Source organism: Salvelinus namaycush, chromosome 16 (genome assembly GCF_016432855.1).
Source record: "Salvelinus namaycush isolate Seneca chromosome 16, SaNama_1.0, whole genome shotgun sequence".
Taxonomy (NCBI): Eukaryota; Metazoa; Chordata; class Actinopteri; order Salmoniformes; family Salmonidae; genus Salvelinus; species Salvelinus namaycush.
The window spans coordinates 13,127,586-13,146,321 of NC_052322.1; the positions used below are offsets into that span (position 1 = coordinate 13,127,586).

At 41.9% G+C, this 18,736-nt stretch overlaps 1 protein-coding gene across 1 annotated transcript in view; it reads left to right on the top strand.

Annotated features, from left to right (window-relative positions):
* The window catches only part of LOC120061009 (E3 ubiquitin-protein ligase HUWE1-like), a 77,419-nt gene that overhangs the window by 10,371 nt on the left and 48,312 nt on the right, over positions 1-18,736 (top strand). The window contains exons 16-25 of the mRNA XM_039010487.1: positions 2,982-3,089; positions 3,236-3,337; positions 7,935-8,015; positions 9,660-9,766; positions 13,620-13,797; positions 14,017-14,108; positions 14,767-14,969; positions 15,154-15,211; positions 15,524-15,700; positions 16,850-17,095. Of these exons, the coding sequence (XP_038866415.1) occupies positions 2,982-3,089; positions 3,236-3,337; positions 7,935-8,015; positions 9,660-9,766; positions 13,620-13,797; positions 14,017-14,108; positions 14,767-14,969; positions 15,154-15,211; positions 15,524-15,700; positions 16,850-17,095 (1,352 nt within the window). The remainder of the gene's footprint in view (positions 1-2,981; positions 3,090-3,235; positions 3,338-7,934; positions 8,016-9,659; positions 9,767-13,619; positions 13,798-14,016; positions 14,109-14,766; positions 14,970-15,153; positions 15,212-15,523; positions 15,701-16,849; positions 17,096-18,736) is intronic.

Consider the following 18,736-nt stretch of genomic DNA (forward strand, 5'->3'; position numbering starts at 1 on the left):
GACTTGTCGCGAAGCCACACCTGTGTTGTCTTGACTGTGCTTAGGGTCGTTGTCCTGTTGGGAGGTGAACCTTCACCCCAGTCTGAAGTCCTGAGTGCTCTGGAGCAGGTTTTCATCAAGGATCTCTGTACAGTCGTGGCCAAAAGTTTTGGGAATGACATAAATATACATTTTCACAAAGTCTGCTGCCTCAGTTTGTATGATGGCAATTTGCATATACTCCAGAATGTTATGAAGAGTGATCAGATTAATTGCAAAGTCCCTATTTGCCTATTTGCAAATGAACTGAATCCCCCAAAAACATTTCCACTGCATTTCAGCCACTGCCACAAAAGGACCAGCTGACATCATGTCAGTGATTCTCTCGTTAACACAGGTGTGAGTGTTGATGAGGACAAGGCTGGAGATCACTCTGTCATGCTGATTGAGTTCGAATAACAGACTGGAAGCTTCAAAAGGAGGGTGGTGCTTGGAATCATTGTTCTTCCTCTGTCATCCATGGTTACCTGCAAGGAAACAATTGCCATCATCATTGCTTTGCACAAAAAGGGCTTCACAGGCAAGGATATTGCTGCCAGTAACATTGCACCTGCATCAACCATTTATCAGATCATCAAGAACTTCAAGGAGAGAGGTTCAATTGTTGTGAAGAAGGCTTCAGGGCACCCTAGAAAGTCCAGCAAGTGCCAGGACTGTCTCCTAAGGTTGATTCAGCTGCGGGATCGAGGCACCACCAGTACAGAGCTTGCTCAGGAATGGCAGCAGGCAGGTGTGAGTGCATCTGCAAGAACAGTGAGGCGAAGACTTTTGGAGGATGGCCTGGTGTCAAGAAGGGCAGCAAAGAATCCACTTCTCTCCAGGAAAAACATCAGGGACAGACTGATTTTCTGCAAAAGGTACAGGGATTGGACTGCTGAGGACTGGGGTAAAGTCATTTTCTCTGATGAATTCCCTTTCCGATTGTTTGGGGCATCTGGAAAAAAGCTTGTCCGGAGAAGACAAGGTGAGTGCTACCATCAGTCCTGTGTCATGCCAACAGTAAAGCAGCCTGAGACCATTCATGTGTGGGGTTGCTTCTCAGCCAAGGGAGTGGGCTCACTCACAATTTTGCCTAAGAACACAACCATGAATAAAGAATGGTACCAACACATCCTCCGAGAGCAACTTCTCCCAACCATCCAGGAACAGTTTGGTGACGAACAATGCCTTTTCCAGCATGATGGAGCACATTGCCATAAGGCAAAAGTGATAACTAAGTGGCTCGGGGAACAAAACATCGATATTTTGGGTCCATGGCCAGGAAACTCCCCAGACCTTAATCCCATTGAGAACTTGTGGTCAATCCTCAAGAGGCGGGTGGACAAACAAAAACCCACAAATTCTGACAAACTCCAAGCATTGATTATGCAAGAATGGGCTGCAATCAGTCAGGATGTGGCCCAGAAGTTAATTGACAGCATGCCAGGGCGGATTGCAGAGGTCTTGAAAAAGATGGGTCAACACTGCAAATATTGACTCTTTGCTTCAACTTCATGTAATTGTCAATAAAAGCCTTTGACACTTATGAAATGCTTGTAATTATACTTCTGTATTCCATAGTAACATCTGACAAAAATATCTATAAACACTGAAGCAGCAAACTTTGTGGAAACTAATATTTGTGTCATTCTCAAAACTTTTGGCCACGACTGTACTTTGCTCAGTTCATCTTTCCCTCTCCTGACTAGTCAACCAGTCCCTGCCGCTAAAAAACATCCCCACAGCATGATGCTGCCGCCACCATTCTTCACCGTAGGCTTCCTCCAGACGTGACGCTTGTTTCTCAGTCAGACTCCTTTCTGTGCCTTTTGGCAAACTCCAAGCGGGCTGTCATGTGGCTTCCGTCTGGCCACTCTACCATAAAGGCCTGATCTGGTGGAGTGCTGCAGAGATGGTTGTCCTTCTGGAAGGTTCTCCCATCTCCACAGAGGAACTTTGGAGCTCTGTCAGTGACCATTGGGTTCTTAGTCACCTCCCTGACCAGCTCTAGGAAGAGTCTTTGTGGTTCCAAACATCTTCCATTTAAGAATGATGGAGGCCGCTGTGTTCTTGGGGCCATTTGATGCTGCAGACATTTTTTGGTAACCTGTGCCTCGACACAATCCTGTCTCGGAGCTCTACAGACAATTCCTTCGACCTCATGGCTTGGTTTTTGCTCTGACATGCGCTGTCAACTGGGGGACCTTTTTATATAGACGGGTGTGTGCCTTTCCAAATCATGTCCAATCAATTGAATTTACCACAGGTGGAATCCAAGTTGTAGAAACATCTCAAGGATCATCAATGGAAACAGGATGCACCTGAGCTCCATTGTGAGTCTCATAGCAAAGGGTCTGAATACTTATGTAAATAAACTATTTCTATATTTAGAAATAGTGTGCACACAGAAAAATAGCTTTGTCATTATTGGGTATTGTGTGTAGATGTTTTATTTAATCCATTTTAGAATAAGGCTGTAACGTAACGAAATGTGGAAAAAGGGAAGGGGTCTGAATACATTTTTTATTTTTTTATATGTATATATTTTTTATTTAACCTTTTATTGGGCACATTTTGTAAAAAAGACCTAGGTCTCAATGTCTTCCCTGTTAAAAGTAAAGGTTAAATAATTAAAGATGTTAGAATGAATACTTCTGCCAGATGCCTTTTTTATGAAGTGTTTGGCTTATAGACCATTGCGCTACATTTTTTCCCCATTTTGAAGACTATTCATAAAGCCTACAAAAATGTCAAAACTACAATGCTACTTCCTGGTAACTAGCTACGCGTTGTAGTGTTATGGTTGCTACAAATTTAATGAGCTCCCTAAATGAAAAGTTAAGCCTCAATTTACCCACGTTTTCCATGTCTGCATTATGGTTGCTAATATAGGTCCAGAGTTGGCTATGTGTTGTGGCTGTTAGCTTTGTGTTGTGGCTGCTAACACTGTGTATTCTTAACAGTGTCAGAAGAGAGGATGGAGAGCAGCCCTGGTCCCTCAACTTCCTCTGGCTCCAGACCTGAGACCGATCCCAGAGGACTCAGCAACACTTCCAGCACGCCCCGTACAGGTACACAGACACACGCCGAGGAACACGCATGCAACACTCGCACAAACACACTCTCTCAGCTTAGGCTATCGCACGCACACTCAAGCACGTACACGCGCATGCACACACTCCATGTTGACCATCTCCCATGGCTTTTCTCCTTGCAGGCGTCCAGTGTATTCCCCAGAGGGCCGCTCTGTTGAAGTCAATGTTAAACTTTTTAAAGAAAGCCATCCAGGACCCTGCCTTCTCTGATGGCATCCGCCACGGTGAGTGAGCTATGATAACCACACTCTATGAAATGCATGATCAATGGAGATTCTCTAGACTTAGGCGTCCTGCAGCTGTTATTGAACTTTTGAAAAGCGATATCCCAAGTATAAGTACAGTGAAGTACACACACACTAAAGGGCAAAAAATAAAAAGAATGGTTTGAGCAAAATAGTTTGTTCTTTTGACAACGGAAAACTTCAAGGAGTTGGTCTGATGGATATCAGTGATGTCATCGGCCTCCCCCTTGCTTGAGACCCAATAGAGAACAAAATAACAAAGGTCCATATGCTACTTATCATTTTATCTATAAAATGTCTGCCACAACAATTGAAAAATGTTACACATTTTTGGTTTCCTCCTCTGTAAAAGCCATTTGCCCGATGACGAGCACATTTGTTTCCGTATTTCCTCCTTGCCTCCTCTCCTCGATTACCTTTGACCTTTTTCAAAAGTAGGTGTGGAGTGGATGGATGAGTGGGCATAATCTGTTGAGAATCTCCCATGGGCTCAGGAGTGCACACTACACAGAATCTAGCTAGCAAGCTAATCAATCCACAGCCGGTGTTAGCAACAACTACCTCACCAGTCACTTCTATTTCAAGTCCTGTGGTTTGTATCGTAAAGTTCGATGTCTAGGAAACCTAGCTAGCTTTTGTTGACTGATATAGTCTAGCTAACTAACAACAAAAATATCAGGAATAGTGACAAACGACTCACGTTTGTGAAATAATCATTCCGCATTAATTGCTGTTATAGTAAAGTGCTCTAGTAGTTCCATAATGCTTTTCCAAATCCTTAATCCATCCACACTATTTAACTTGGTTAAGCTGCCACATGGGTAAAACCAAGATAGCCTACTAGCCCCAAGTGGAGGTAGTAGCTAATTTGAATATCCAAGTGTGAGCAGATTCCATTGGCTGAGCTGGCAAATCAGCTGTTGACTGGTATACGCCCACACCATTCTGTTTCCTGACAGGCCTAGCAGGGGAACAGAATCCCCTTAACATCCTTAATTATCTTTTTTTTTGGAAAGGAAATGTATTTAATTCATATTGTAGTCAATTATAGGTCATATTTATGGAACTCTGGCCAGCTACTTTAAGCTATCTGGGGTAACTGGCCCTATATGATCATTATAAGTCTTTTACCATACGCTCTTATCCAGAGCAACTTACAGGAGCAATTAGTGTTCAGTGCCATGCTCAAGGGCACATTGACAGATTTTTCAGCTCAGGAATTTGAACCAGTGACCGGTTACTGGCTCAACGCTCTTAAACGCTAGGCTACCCGCCACCCTTAAGGTCAAGGGGTTCTAATGCTGATAGTAGGAAATGGTGCTTCAACAAATTGAAGTGGAAGACTATTCATAACCATGAAGGCCATATCTGTATACAGTGCTTTCAGAAAGTGGGATTAAAATTTATTGATTTTAGTGAAATAAATAATAAAGTTTATAAAAAAGTTATAAATAATAAAACTATCTTGATTAGATAAATATTCGCCCCCCCTGAGTCAAAACATTTTTGAAAAACCATCGGCAATGATTACAGCTATGAATCTTTTGAGTTAAGTCTCTAAGAGCTCAGCCAACTCTTAAACTTTTGGAAAAAATGTACTTTGACCAGATACAAGGCTATTTCACAGTAAACAAATTAACTGACTTTCAGTATGCTTATAGGGAAGGGCACTAAACATGTGCGTCACTTACACAAATGACTGATAATTGGCTGAAATAAATTGATATTAAGAAGATTGGGAGCGGTTTTGTTATAGTTCAGTTAAATTTGTGAGATTATTGATCATAATCTGCTGCTGAAAAAATGTATGTTATGACTTCTGCTATATCGTGGATCGAGAATGGCCTGTAGCAGAACAGTGGGTGTTCTTTAATGGAAGTATCTCCAACATAATCCAGGTAGTCGGGCATTCCCCACGGCAGCTGCCTAGGCCTCTTACTTTTTCAATCTTTACTAATGACCTGGAACTGAGTAAAGCCTTTGTCTGTTTGCTAATGATTTAGCATTATACACGTCAGCTACAACAAGTGAAATCACTGTGACGCTTACAAAAAAGAGCTGCAGTCAGTGTTAGAATGGGTTGCAAGTAATAAGCTAGTGTGAAATATTTCAAAAACGAAAAGCATTTTATTTGGGACTTCATTCACAAAACCCTAAACCTCAAGTAAATCTTGAAATGAATACTGTGGAAATTGAGGTCCCTTAACTGCTTGCTGTAACCCTGGATTGTAAAACATATTGATGCAAAGGTAGCTAAGATAAGGCGAGGTCTGTTTGTAATAAAGCTCTGCTCTGCTTTCTTGACATCGCTATCAGCAAAAATGGTCCTTCTGGCCCTTGTTTTCTCGCATCTGGATGACTGCCCAGTCCTATGGTCAAGTGCCACAGAGAGGGACATGGGTAAATTACAGTGGGCCCAGAGCAGGACGGCTGGCCATTAACTATACACTGAGTGCTAATATCAATAACATGCATGTCAGTCTCTCCTGGCTCAAAGTAGAGGAGAGATTGACTGCGTCACTACTGTGTTGACATGTTGAAGCACTGAGCTGTCTGTTCAAATGACCTGCACACAGCTCAGACAACCATACATGCCCCACAAGGCATGCCACCAGGGGTCTCTTCATCGTTCCCAGAACAGTCCAGAACAGACTCTGGGGAAACGCACAGAACTCTATTCCACATCAAGTAACTCATGCAAGCAGTAAAAACAGATGAAACTACACCTTATGGAACAACGTGGACTGTGAAGAGACACACATACAAACACATAATATTGTGCAATTACAAATGTTTTATTGTAGATTAGAGTGGTGTAATGTTTTTTTTTTTTGTGATGTACACTGAATGAATATAAACGCAACATGTAAAGTGTTGGTTTCATAAGCTTTAATAAATAAATCCCAGAAATGTTCCATTCAAAGCTGATTTTGCTCAAATTCTGTGCACAAATTTGTTTACATCCCTGTTAGTGAGCATTACTCCTTAGCCAATATAAACCATCCACCTGACAGGTGTGGCATATCAACAAGCTGATTAAACAGCAGTCAGTACACAGGTGCACCTTGTGTTCGGGACAATAAAAGGCCCCTCTAAAATGTGCACCTTTGTCATACAACAAAATGCCACAGATGTCTCAAGTTTTGAAGAAGTGTGCAGTTGGCATGCTGACTGCAGGAATGTCCACCAGAGCAATGAGTATTTCTGTCTGTAATAAAGCCCTTTTGTGGGGAGAAACTCATTCTGATTGGCTGGGCCTAGCTCCCCAGTGGGTGAGCCTGGCCCACCCATGGCTGCACCCCTGCCAAGTCACGTGAAAACCATAGATTAGGGCCTTATTTGTTTCAATTAACTGATGTCCTTGTATGAACTATAACTCAGTAAAATCTTTGAAATTGGTGCATGTTGTGTTTTTATTTTGTTCAGTATAATTGCCTTAATCTTGTTTGCACCCCAGGAAGATTAGCTGCTGCCTTGGCAGCAGGTACAAATACACCTGTATGGTAGAATATATATATATATATATATATATATATATATATATATATATAATTCTTCAAACTCTGTCAAGTTCTTTGTTGATCAATGCCAGACAGCCATTTTCATGTCTTGTCATGTATTTTCAAGCCCATTTAAGTCAAAACTGTAACAAGGCCTCTCGAACATTCAATGATGTCTTTTTTTTAAGCAACTCCAGTGTAGATTTGGCCTTTTGTTTTAGGTTATTGTCCTGCTGATAGGGGAATTTGTCTTCCAGTGTCTGTTGGAAGCAAAAGTTTCCTTGCCGTTGACAAGCATAACATGATTCAGCCACCGTGCTTGAAAATATGAAGTGGTACTCAGTGATGTGCTGTTTGATTTGCCCCAAACATCATGCTTTGTATTCAGGACAAAAAGTATATTTCTTTGTCACATTTTTTGCAGTGCCTTGTTGCGAACAGGATGCGTGTTTTGGAACATTTTTTTTTGTACAGGTTTCCTCCTTTTTACTGTCTTTTAGGTTAGTATTGTGGAGTAACTACAGGGTTGTTGATCTTTCATTAGGAGAAAACTATCACAGCCATTAAACTCTAACTGTTTTTTTAAAATCACCATTGGCGTCATGGTGAAATCCCTGAGCGGTTTCCTTCCTCTCCGGCAACCGAGTTGGGAAGGATGCCTGTATCTTTGTCGTGACTCGTGTATTGATATAACATCCGAAGATGGGGTGTTAATGTTAATTGGTGTTAATTCAAAAAAACATGTTATTGAACACAGAATGAGTCCATGCAACTTGTGATTTTTACGCTTGAGCTTAATTAGGCTTGCCATTTCAGCTTTCATTTTTAAATCATTTGTAATCATTTCTCAAAACAAAATTCCACATTGACATTGTGTCATTGACCTACACACAATACCCGATCTCATTTTAATCCATTTTAAATTCAGGCTGTAACACTGCAAAATGTGGAAAAAGTCAACTGGTGTGAACAATTTCTGAAGGCACTGGATATATTCCATGATGTATGATTGTATGAATACCCCCTGGAAATAGCCTGACTAACCGTCCTGTCTCTTTATGGCCTCTATTCTCCAGTCATGGACGGGTCCTTGCCTACCTCACTCAAGCACATCATCAGTAATGCCGAATACTATGGACCTTCTCTCTTCCTACTGGGTGAGTACTCAGTTCACACATTCTTCAGTGATATTCGGTTTAGAGTTTTTAATTAGAGCCGATTTTCAAGTTTTCATAACAATCGGTAATCGGCATTTTTGGATGCTGATTATGGTCGATTACATTGCACTCCACGAGGAGACTGCATGGCAGGCTGACCACCTGTTTCGCGAGTGCAGCAAGGAGCCAAGGTAAGTTGCTAGCTAGCATTAAACTTATCTTATAAAAAACAATCAATCTTAACATAATCACTAGTTAACTACACATGGTTTATATTACTAGTTTAACTAGCTTGTCCTGCGTTGCATATAATCAATGTGGTGCCTGTTCATTTATCATCGAATCACAGCCTACTTTGCCAAACGGGGGATGATTTAACAAAAGTGCATTCGGGAAAAAAGCGCAATCGTTGCACAAATGTACCTAAACATAAACATCAATGCCTTTTCTTAAAATCAATACACAAGTATATTTTTTAAAAACCTGCATATTTAGTTAAAAGAAGTTAATGTTAGCAGGCTATATTAACCAGGGAAATTGTGTCACTTCTCTTGCGTTCTGTGCAAGCAGAGTCGGGGTATATGCAGCAGTTTGGGCCGCCTGGCTCGTTGCGAACTGTGTGAAGACCATTTCTTCCTAACAAAGACCGTAATTAATTTGCCAGAATTTTACATAATTATGACATACCATTGAAGGTTGTACAATGTAACAGCAATATTTAGACTTAGGGTTGCCAACCGTTCGATAAAATACGGAACGGTTCCGTATTTCACTGAAAGAATAAACGTTTTGTTTCTGGATTTGACCATATTAATGACCAAAGGCTCGTATTTCTGTGTGTTTATTATGATTAAGTCTGTTTTGATAGAGCAGTCTGACTGAGCTGTGGTAGGCAGCAGCAGGCTCGTAAGCATTCATTCAAACAGCACTTTACTGCTCTTAGCAATGCTTGAAGCACAGCGCTGTTTATGACTTCAAGCCTATCAACTCCCGAGATTAGGCTGGCAATACTAAAGTGCCTATTAGAACATCCAATAGTCAAAGGTATATGAAATACAAATGGTAGAGAGAGAAATTGTCATATTATTCCTTTAATTACTACAACCTAAAACTTCTTAACTGGGAATATTGAAGACTCATGTTAAAAGGAACCACCAGAGTTCTCATGTTCTGAGAAAGGAACTTAAATGTTAGCTTTTTTTACATGGCACATATTGCACTTTTACTTTCTTCTCCAACACTGTTTTTGCATTATTTAAACCAAATTGAACATATTTCATTTTGTAATTGAGACTAAATTGATTTTATTTATGTATTATATTAAGTTCAAATAAGTGTTCATTCAGTATTGTAATTATCATTATTACATATATATATAAATAAAATCGTCCGATTAATCGGTATCGGCCTTTTTGGTCCTCCGATAATCTGTATCGGCGTTGAAAAATCATAATTGGTCGACCTCTACTTTGGTTTAGATGTATTAGATTGCATAGTATGCTTACTAATTTCACTGGAGACAATTCTCCAAAGTCCATCAAATCATATGGCATTTTGATGTTAAGCGAAAAGGAATGGTGTAAATTGTCTGTCAGATTTTGGTATGATTTAAAACGTTCTCCCTCCCCTCTCTCTCCTCCACAGCAACGGAGGTGGTGACAGTGTTTGTGTTCCAGGAGCCGTCTCTGCTCTCCTCCCTGCAGGATAACGGTCTGACTGATGTCATGCTGCATGCCCTGCTCATCAAAGACGTGAGTCGCACAGCACTCCCTACTCTCTCGGCTCACCCCGCTTTCAGACACTAGTGGCAAAAACCTTTTCTGCAAGTGAAGGCGTTTAATATAATGTTTCTCCCCCTCCTGTATTTGGAAGAATTTAAACCAATCTAAACGGATCACTGTCCCTCCAACATTTTTCTGGTTGGCTGGACGAAAGCGTAATATGTCAACAGGAGTGTAGAAAATAGAGCAGTGCAGAAAAGGAACGCAAAACGGAATAGGAACGTCCACTCCGTGGTCTTCAATGCAGGTTTGCGTTGATAATTGCGGGGAGCGTTTTTTGCCGCTAGTGTCTGAATGCGGGGTCACTCTTTCTCCTCTCTCTCCCTCTCTTTGATTGCTCACCGGATCTCCCCCCACCTCATTTCCTCTCATTGCTCCCTCCTGTCCACCCCTCTCTTCTTCTACACATGTTTAAATGTCACATTTTCTTTTAGAGCAGGGTCATGCATAAACAGCAGTGCAGCCAGTGCGCCTACACTAGCTAGTCTTCAGTGTTCTCTGTAAGTAGCCAGCCAGGGAATTCCGGTCCGGGGGGTTCATGAACGAGCTCTATTCTGGTGGCCACTGGTACATTCGAATGTCTTGATTCCATCCAAAATACACAGCTAAATTATTGAATACTCCTAACGACTTTACCTCCCTGATTGGTAAAATTGGTTGTGGTATTGAGTAGAAAGATGTGACTTTGCAATTAAAATGACTGAAAATGTATGAATTCAGTGTATTATAGGCCTATAGGATCAGGACTATTTTCTAAGTACGATCATCTTTTTTAACACTAAACCGGTCTTATGAGATTCAAATCATATTTACAGTTTTACTGCAAGATATGAATTGCCACAATTGTTTGTTCTTCAAATAGTGTATTTTATTGGCTCTGCTGCTGTGGACACCTAGGGTAAGTGGCGGCAGGTAGCCTAGTGGTTAGAGCGTTGAGCCAGTAACCGAAAGGTTGCTAGATGGAATCCCCGAGCTGACAAGGTAAAAATCTGTCATTTTGCCCCTGAACAAGGCAGTTAACCCATTGTTCCTAGGCCGCCATTGTAAATAAGAATTTGTTCTTAACTGACTTGCCTAATAAAATAAGGAAATCAATGTCATTTGGGTGACAGTTTGGACTGTCAATCAGTCATTGTGGGGGCAATTGTCAGAGGAGGGGGACGGATATTTGAGAGTCAGAGTTGGTAGGGTTTCAGATCTGTCAATCACACTGGGTGGGACTTGAGGGAAGACGGTAGATTAGTAATCTAGTCAGAAAAACTTGCCTACTATACCCTTTAAATGTATTGTGGCAAAAACTAAATCTAGTCTACTCTTTCAAAGTTGTGTTCTGTCAAGTAACATGGATTCCCTGTTGAGAAACAATATAGAATTGCAAGAGAATGTTTTTAAAATGCCAACATCTTCAGGGGGAGGGGGTTTTCCTAAATTATCTGCAGATAATCGGCAATAAGCAATAGTAGCCCACCAGTATGCAAATTAGGGAGCCAAAATGAATGGCTCTCGCCAATGTGATTCGGTTATTTTCAAGAAGAGCCGTTCGTTCACACCCAACCCATCAGTAGGCTACACTGACGAGTCACTTGAGCGGCACCTGTCAAGTCTCGACATGGGCTTCAAATCCTAGGAAAATACAAATGAGATCTCGAGTTTCCTTGTCCCGATTCAATGCCTTGGAAATATAACTACATTGTATGGGTTATGAATAGCAAAGGGATATAGGAGATGGACTTTATTCCGTCAGTTCAACATATTTTTTAAACTAGTCAACACACGCTGTTTGGTCGTCAATCAAAGCACAGTAAATAGCTTATGAGCCCGTATTCCATGGCTGGCTATATAGGCCTATGAAACATGCAAAGAAAATAAAAGAATGCGCAACAAAACAATAATTGGGCCTAAGTGGATTTCACCTCATTGTTAACACTTAGTTCCTTTTTTAGAAAGTATTCATACCCCTTGACTGAAATTTAAAATGTATTACATTTAGATTTTGTGATACTGGCTTGGACACTACCCCATAATGTCAAAATGAACTGTTAAAAACAAGAAATACATATTAATAAAAAATGAAAGGCTAATTAATGTCTTGTCAAGAATTCAACCCCTTTGTTAAGCCTAAATCAGTTCTGTAGTAAAAGTGTGTCTAAGTCATGTAATAACTTGCATGGACTCACTCTGTGTGCAATAATAGTGTTGAACATGATTTCTGAATGACTACTTCTGTACCCCACATGTACAATGATCCTTAAGGTCCCTCAGTTGAGCAGTACATTTCAACCACAAAGACCAGGAAGGTTTTCCAATGCCTTACAAAGGACGCAGATCTATTTTTGTTTTTTTAAGGCAGATATTGAATATCCCCTTGAGCAGGGTGCAGTTATTAATTACACTGTCACTCCAAAGATACAGACGTCCTTCCAGTTGCTCAAGTGGAAGGAAATTAGCCCAATGTTGACTTTAAAACATTTAGTTTAATGGTTGTTATGGGAGAATTGAGGATGGATCAACATTGTAGTTACTCCACAATACTAACCTAAATGACAGAATGAAAAGTAGGAGGCCTGTACAGAATACCTTTATTCCAAAACATGCCTCCTGTTTGTGTCAAAGCACTGCAAAAATTTTAGCAGGGAAATGTGCTTTGTCCTGAATACAAAGCATTATGTTTGAGGCACAAACAACAGGTCACTGAGTACCACTATATATGTTTTCAAGATTGGTGGTGGCTGCATCATGTTATGGGTATGCTTGTCATCGGCAAGGACTAGTTTTTTTTATATATATATAAAAAGAAACGGAATAGAGCTAAGCACAGGCAAAAACCTAGAGGAAAACCTGGTCGCTTTCCAACAGTCACTGGAAGACAAATTCACCTTTCAGCAGGACGATAACCTAATTAATCAATAAGGCACAAGGGGGTGTGGTATATGGCCAATATACCACGGCTAAGGGCTGTTCTTAGGCACAACGCAAAGCGGAGCTCTTATAGACTTACCCATAAAGACTCACATCTGTAATCACTGCCAAAGGAGATTCTAATGCGTTGACTCAGGGTTGTGAATACTTAATGTAAATTAGATATTTCTTCATCAATAGATTTGCAAAAATTTCTAAACCTGTTTATGTGGTGTTGTGTGAAAATGGGTGAGGATTTTTTTTTTAAATCCATTTGGAATTCAGGCTGTAAAAAAACGATATGTGGAATAAGTCCAGGGCTATGAATAGTTTCTGAAGGCACTGTACATTACATGGGGCATGTCAATTCACTCAGGAGACTCATCATGCTCTCCCTCCTCCGTGAAAGAAATTCAACCGCAGCCACCCACAGCGCACAAAAATAACACATGTATCGAGAGGCGGGACAGACGGCAGACAAATCAGCAGTGTTTCCCTGTCATCGCTCGCTTTGTGACTGACAGGCACCTGTCCTATCAATAGATCATTAGAAGATGAATATCGTTCATTCTAGCGGGATAAGGCGATACAGACTTTTCTTCACATAGCCCTCCCTCCCTCTCCAACTTCTCATTCCTCTCTCCCTCATCTCCTCCTCCTTTCTGCCACACAGCATTACATGAAACGGTCATTCTCCCTCATTGGTTTCACTTCCTCCTTTTCTCCCTTACTCTTTCCTCCTGTTCTCCCCTCCGCTCCTGATTGCCTTTACGTTTTGATTCCCTGCGCCTCCCCCTACCCTCCTTCCCAGTCCCTCTCCTCCTAGTTGTTCCCTACCCCTCGCCACTCTGTCTCTCACTCTCTCCCTCCCCTTCTTTTTCTCTCTTTCTCCCTTTTCTCTCTCTCACAGTCTCTCTCTCTGCAGGTCCCGGCCACCCGGGAGGTGCTTGGTTCTCTCCCTAACGTGTTCAGTGCCCTGTGCCTGAACGCGCGAGGCCTGCACTCCTTCGTCCAATGCCAGCCTTTTGAGCGCCTCTTCAAGGTGCTTCTGTCACCTGACTACCTGCCTGCCATGAGACGACGCCGCAGCTCTGACCCTCTGGGTGAGTGTAGGGGATGTGGGTGTGTTATAGGAATCTAGTATGGTGAGAGACTTTTTTAGAGGACTCTGTGAACTTAAAGGAAGAACACCATTCACTGTTGATAAAACAGGTGTGTGTATTCAAGTTATGTTGTATGGTGACACATTACACTGTTGATTCAGATGAGATTGTCTGTCTGTCTGTCTGTATGTAACCATTCTAACGTGTGTGTTTCTACAGGAGACACGGCATCCAACCTGGGCAGTGCTGTGGACGAACTGATGAGACATCAACCCACTCTGAAGACTGACGCAACTACTGCCATCATCAAGGTGGGTTCACCATCTGAAATGATCAGCGGCATTGATCAGGGATGGGCGCAAGTACTCAATTTGAGCTGACAAGGTACAAATCTGTCGTTCTGCCCCTGAACAAGGCACTGTTCCTAGGCCGTCATTGAAAATAAGAATTTGTTCTTAACTGACTTGCCTAGTTAAATAAATGTAAAATAAATAAAAAAATTAAGTACTGACAAACTTTCAAACTCTGTTTATTGTATGTCAAGTGTAGTGAAAATGGGTTCAAGACCAGAACATCCAGTAATTGGAACAACTGTTGGCATACCGCTCACTTTTTTGCCTTCAGCCCCATTTCATGGTACTCAAGTTCTCAAAATGATTTTCGTGGGTACTCGGACACAGAAACTCTTAAATGCCCTACCCTACCATTGATCATGTCTAGACTACTAGTTTTACCTCACCATATGACTTCATCAGGAAAAACTGAACTCCTGTTGCAGCTTTTAACCAGGGCCCAGAGTTGAACAGTTTCAGGTCACGAAAAACCCTAGGACCCCGATCATTCAGATTGACTATGTTAACTGCGTAGTAAACTAACCTGGATCAGTGTGATCTGAACAGGAACAACTCGTTATTAGACCCTAGAGTTTTTCACTGTATAGTAAATGAACACATGCTTGTCTTCTCCCAGTTACTGGAGGAGATCTGTAACCTGGGCCGAGCCCCGGAGTACATCTGTCAGAAGCCCTCTATCCAGAAGACTGATGGCACCGTGACCGCGCCCCCGGCACGCTCTTCCCACGCCGCCGAGGAGGCCTCCAGCGAAGACGAGGAGGAGGAGGAGGCGCTCCATACCTTCACCCAGCAGCAGGGGGAGCCAGAGAGCAACAGACAGTCAGTGCCAGTTGAACTGTATGACATACTAAATCAGAGATGTGATTTTTCCTGGTCAATTCAGGATTTATTGCTCCTCTGATATTTAATTTTTTCCTCTATATTCAATAATGTTTTACATTTCACATTTTGTTACATGTGTTTGCGGTGGGGAGTTGGAATGCTGATGGTGTTTTTCCTATAGGGTTGTTGGCACCGAAGAGAGGATACCCATTCCTCTGATGGATTACATTCTCAATGTGGTATGTGGTGTCGAAGTTCTTTCCCATTCTTTCACCTGCAATTAAAAAGCACTCTTAAATCAAGTCCCTTTCCACTAAACAAAACTTGTCAATGAAGCAATTCTAGTCTCTCAAATCATATGAGATTGTTTCCCTTGAGAGTGTTCAAAATAAATCTGCACCTTGGTACTAGGTTTGAAACAAAATAATCACTTTTGGGAGCATATACTAGTGTGTGTACTCTATTGTTTTCTACTATCGTCTAATCAAGCTCTTTTTGAGATGTTCACATACTGTACCATACCATGAGTCTTCCCTGGTTTCCCCTCTCAGATGAAGTTTGTGGAGTCCATCCTGAGTAACAACACGACCGACGACCACTGTCAGGAGTTTGTCAACCAGAAGGGTCTTCTGCCCCTGGTCTCGATCCTGGGTCTACCCAACCTGCCCATTGACTTCCCCACATCAGCTGCCTGTCAGGCTGTAGCCGGGGTCTGCAAGTCCATACTGGTGAGACCTGACACGGGTTATGGGGACATGACATGGGTTATGGGGACATGACATGGGTTATGGGGACATGACATGGGTTATGGGGACATGACATGGGTTGTTGTTTTAGTTGGTTTTTGTCTTATACAATTTTTTTATTTGACCGGTATTACCAGCTATGTTTGCTGAAGGTAGAAAATCCTAGAAAATGTTATTTAAATAACACAAGCTCCAATTGTGTGTCAATTAATTAACTCTAATCAAAAAACAAAAGAGGTTGAAAAGTGGTAGAATTGCCCTTTAAAGTGTTGGCCAAGAGGTTCGGACCTCTTGCGTAATGGTTAAGTTGTTGGCCAAACAGTTGCTGGACCCTTGTTTGAGTCCCGGTCAGGGCTACACCCCGAGTTTGCTACCACATACGTCAATGATTAAACTGCCCGTAATGTACTTCTCAGTCCGTTGGAGAGGATCAGCTTCAGCAAAGTGAGGTATCGAATCACTGATCTACAAATAGTATTCCCTGCCAAATAGGCTTTGTACAATTAACAACAAGACATTGATTGATCGATTGCAGACAGCTTGTGTCAATTAAATAACATTTCTAATAATTATTTTGACCTCCAGCAAACTTAGTGGATAATGCTAGAAATAGCAGTATTTCAAAAAAATTTTTTTTTTTTTTTTTTAATTATTATTATATATTTTTTTAAAATACAATTTTACCAAAACAATTGGCACAAGATATGGGGGTAGGAGGCCTGCCAGGCTGTAGCCAGGGTCTGAGAGTCCACACTGGTGAGACTGGGAGCATGGGGAGATGTGGGGATATGATTTCATTGAATTTGTTAATGACTGAGCTCAAGCAGAGCTCAACAACTGACTCTTAAGAAAAGAGAATACTGACTTACATGTTACATTGATCTTTCATTGTGATTAAGGTCCTATGTTCCTACGGTTCCCTTTGACACTGCTATATTGTGACCACAGTCCAGGCCCCTTGGGGCATCCCAGACTTGTGCTGGTGTTCAATCTCTGACCCCTGTGTGTGGTGCTGCTGTATTGTGACTTAACTCCAAGGAGACCTATTAAATGTAACCAACTTCAGTCTCTGATCCCTGTGACTGTGCTGTATTGATACTGAAGCGCCGTGTGTTGTCCCGTGGTCCCCAGACCCTGTCCCATGAGCCCAAGGTGCTCCAGGAAGGGCTGTGTCAGCTGGACAGCATCCTGTCGGCCCTCGAGCCGCTCCACCGCCCCATCGAGGTCCCTGGGGGCTCGGTGCTCCTCCGAGAGCTTGCCACCGCCGGTCACGTTACCGACGCCACGCTGTCGGCCCGCGCCACGCCCCTGCTACACTCGCTCACCGCCGCACACGCCTATATCCTGATGTTCGTGCACACCTGCAGGGTAGGACAGGTAAGAAGCCTGGGAACCAATCAGCAATGGTCTCTCATTGTCACACCACACCAGTAGCCCCCAAAGTAGTCTTAATTAGGTGTTGATGTTTTGCAACAACAACATAAAAAGTGTATGTGTGTGTATATATATGTGTGTGTGTGTGTGTGTTTACATACACCTTAGCCAAATACATTTAAACTAAGTTTTTTTCACAATTCCTGATATTTAATCCTGTAAAAATTCCCTGTTTTAGGTCAGTTAGGATAACCACTTTATTTTAAGAATGTGAAATGTCAGAATAATAGTAGAGTGATTTATTTCAGCTTTTATTTCTTTCAATCAGTTTATATTTGGTAGCATTGCCTTTAAATTGTTCAACTTGGGTCAAACGTTTAGAGTAGCCTTCCACAAGCTTCCCACAATAAGTTGGGTGAATTTTGGCCCATTCCTCCTGACAGAGCTGGTGTAACTGAGTCAGGTTTGTTGGCCTCCCTTCTCGCACACGCTTTTTCTGTTCTGTCCACAAATTTTCTATGGGATTGAGGTCAGGGCTTTGTGATGGCCACTCCAATGCCTTGACTTTGTTGTCCTTAAGCCATTTTGCCACAACTTTGGAAGTATGCTTGGGGTCATTGTCCATTTGGAAGACCCATTTGCAACTAAGCTTTTAACTTCCTGCCTGATGTCTTGAGATGTTGCTTCAATATATCCACATAATTTTACTGCCTCATGATGCCATCTATTTTGTGAAGTGCACCAGTCCCTCCTGCAGCAAAGCACCCCCACAACATGATGCTGCTACCCCTGTGCTTCACGGTTGGGATGGTGTTCCTCGGCTTGCAAGCTTCCCTTTTTCCTCCAAACATAATGATGGTCATTATGGCCAAACAGTTCTATTTTTCATCAGACCAGAGGACATTTCTCCATAAAGTATGATCTTTGTCCCCATGTGCAGTTGCTAACCGTACTCTGGCTTTTTTATGGCAGTTTTGGACCAGTGGCTTCTTCCTTGCTGAGCGGCCTTTCAGGTTATGTCAATATAGGACTGGTTTTACTGTGGATATAGATACTTTTGTACCTGTTTCCTCCAGCATCTTCACAAGGTCCTTTGCTGTTGTTCTGGGATTGATTTACACTTTTCGCAAGAAAGTACGTTAATCTCTAGGAGACAGAGCGCATCTCCTTCCTGAGCGGTATGACGGCTGGGTGGTCCCATGGTGTTTATACTCTCGTACTGTTGTTTGTACAGATGACCGTGGTACCTTCAGGCATTTGGAAATTGCTCCCAAGGATGAACCAGACTTGTGGAGGTCTACAATATTTTGTCTTGGCTGATTTCTTTTGATTTTCCCATGATGTCAAGCAAAGAGGCACTGAGTTTGAAGGTTGGCCTTGAAATACATCCACAAGGTACACCTCCAATTGACTGAAATGATGTCAATTAGCCTATCAGAAGCTTCTAAAGCCATGACATCGTTTTCTGTAATTTTCCGAGCTGTTTAAAGGCACAGTCAACTTAGTGTATGTAAACTTCTGACCCACTGGATTTGCGATACAGTGAAATAATCTCTGTAAACAATTTTTGGTGAAATTACTTGTGTCATGCACAAAGTAGATGTCTTAACTGACTTGCCAAAACTATAGTTTGTTAACCTCACT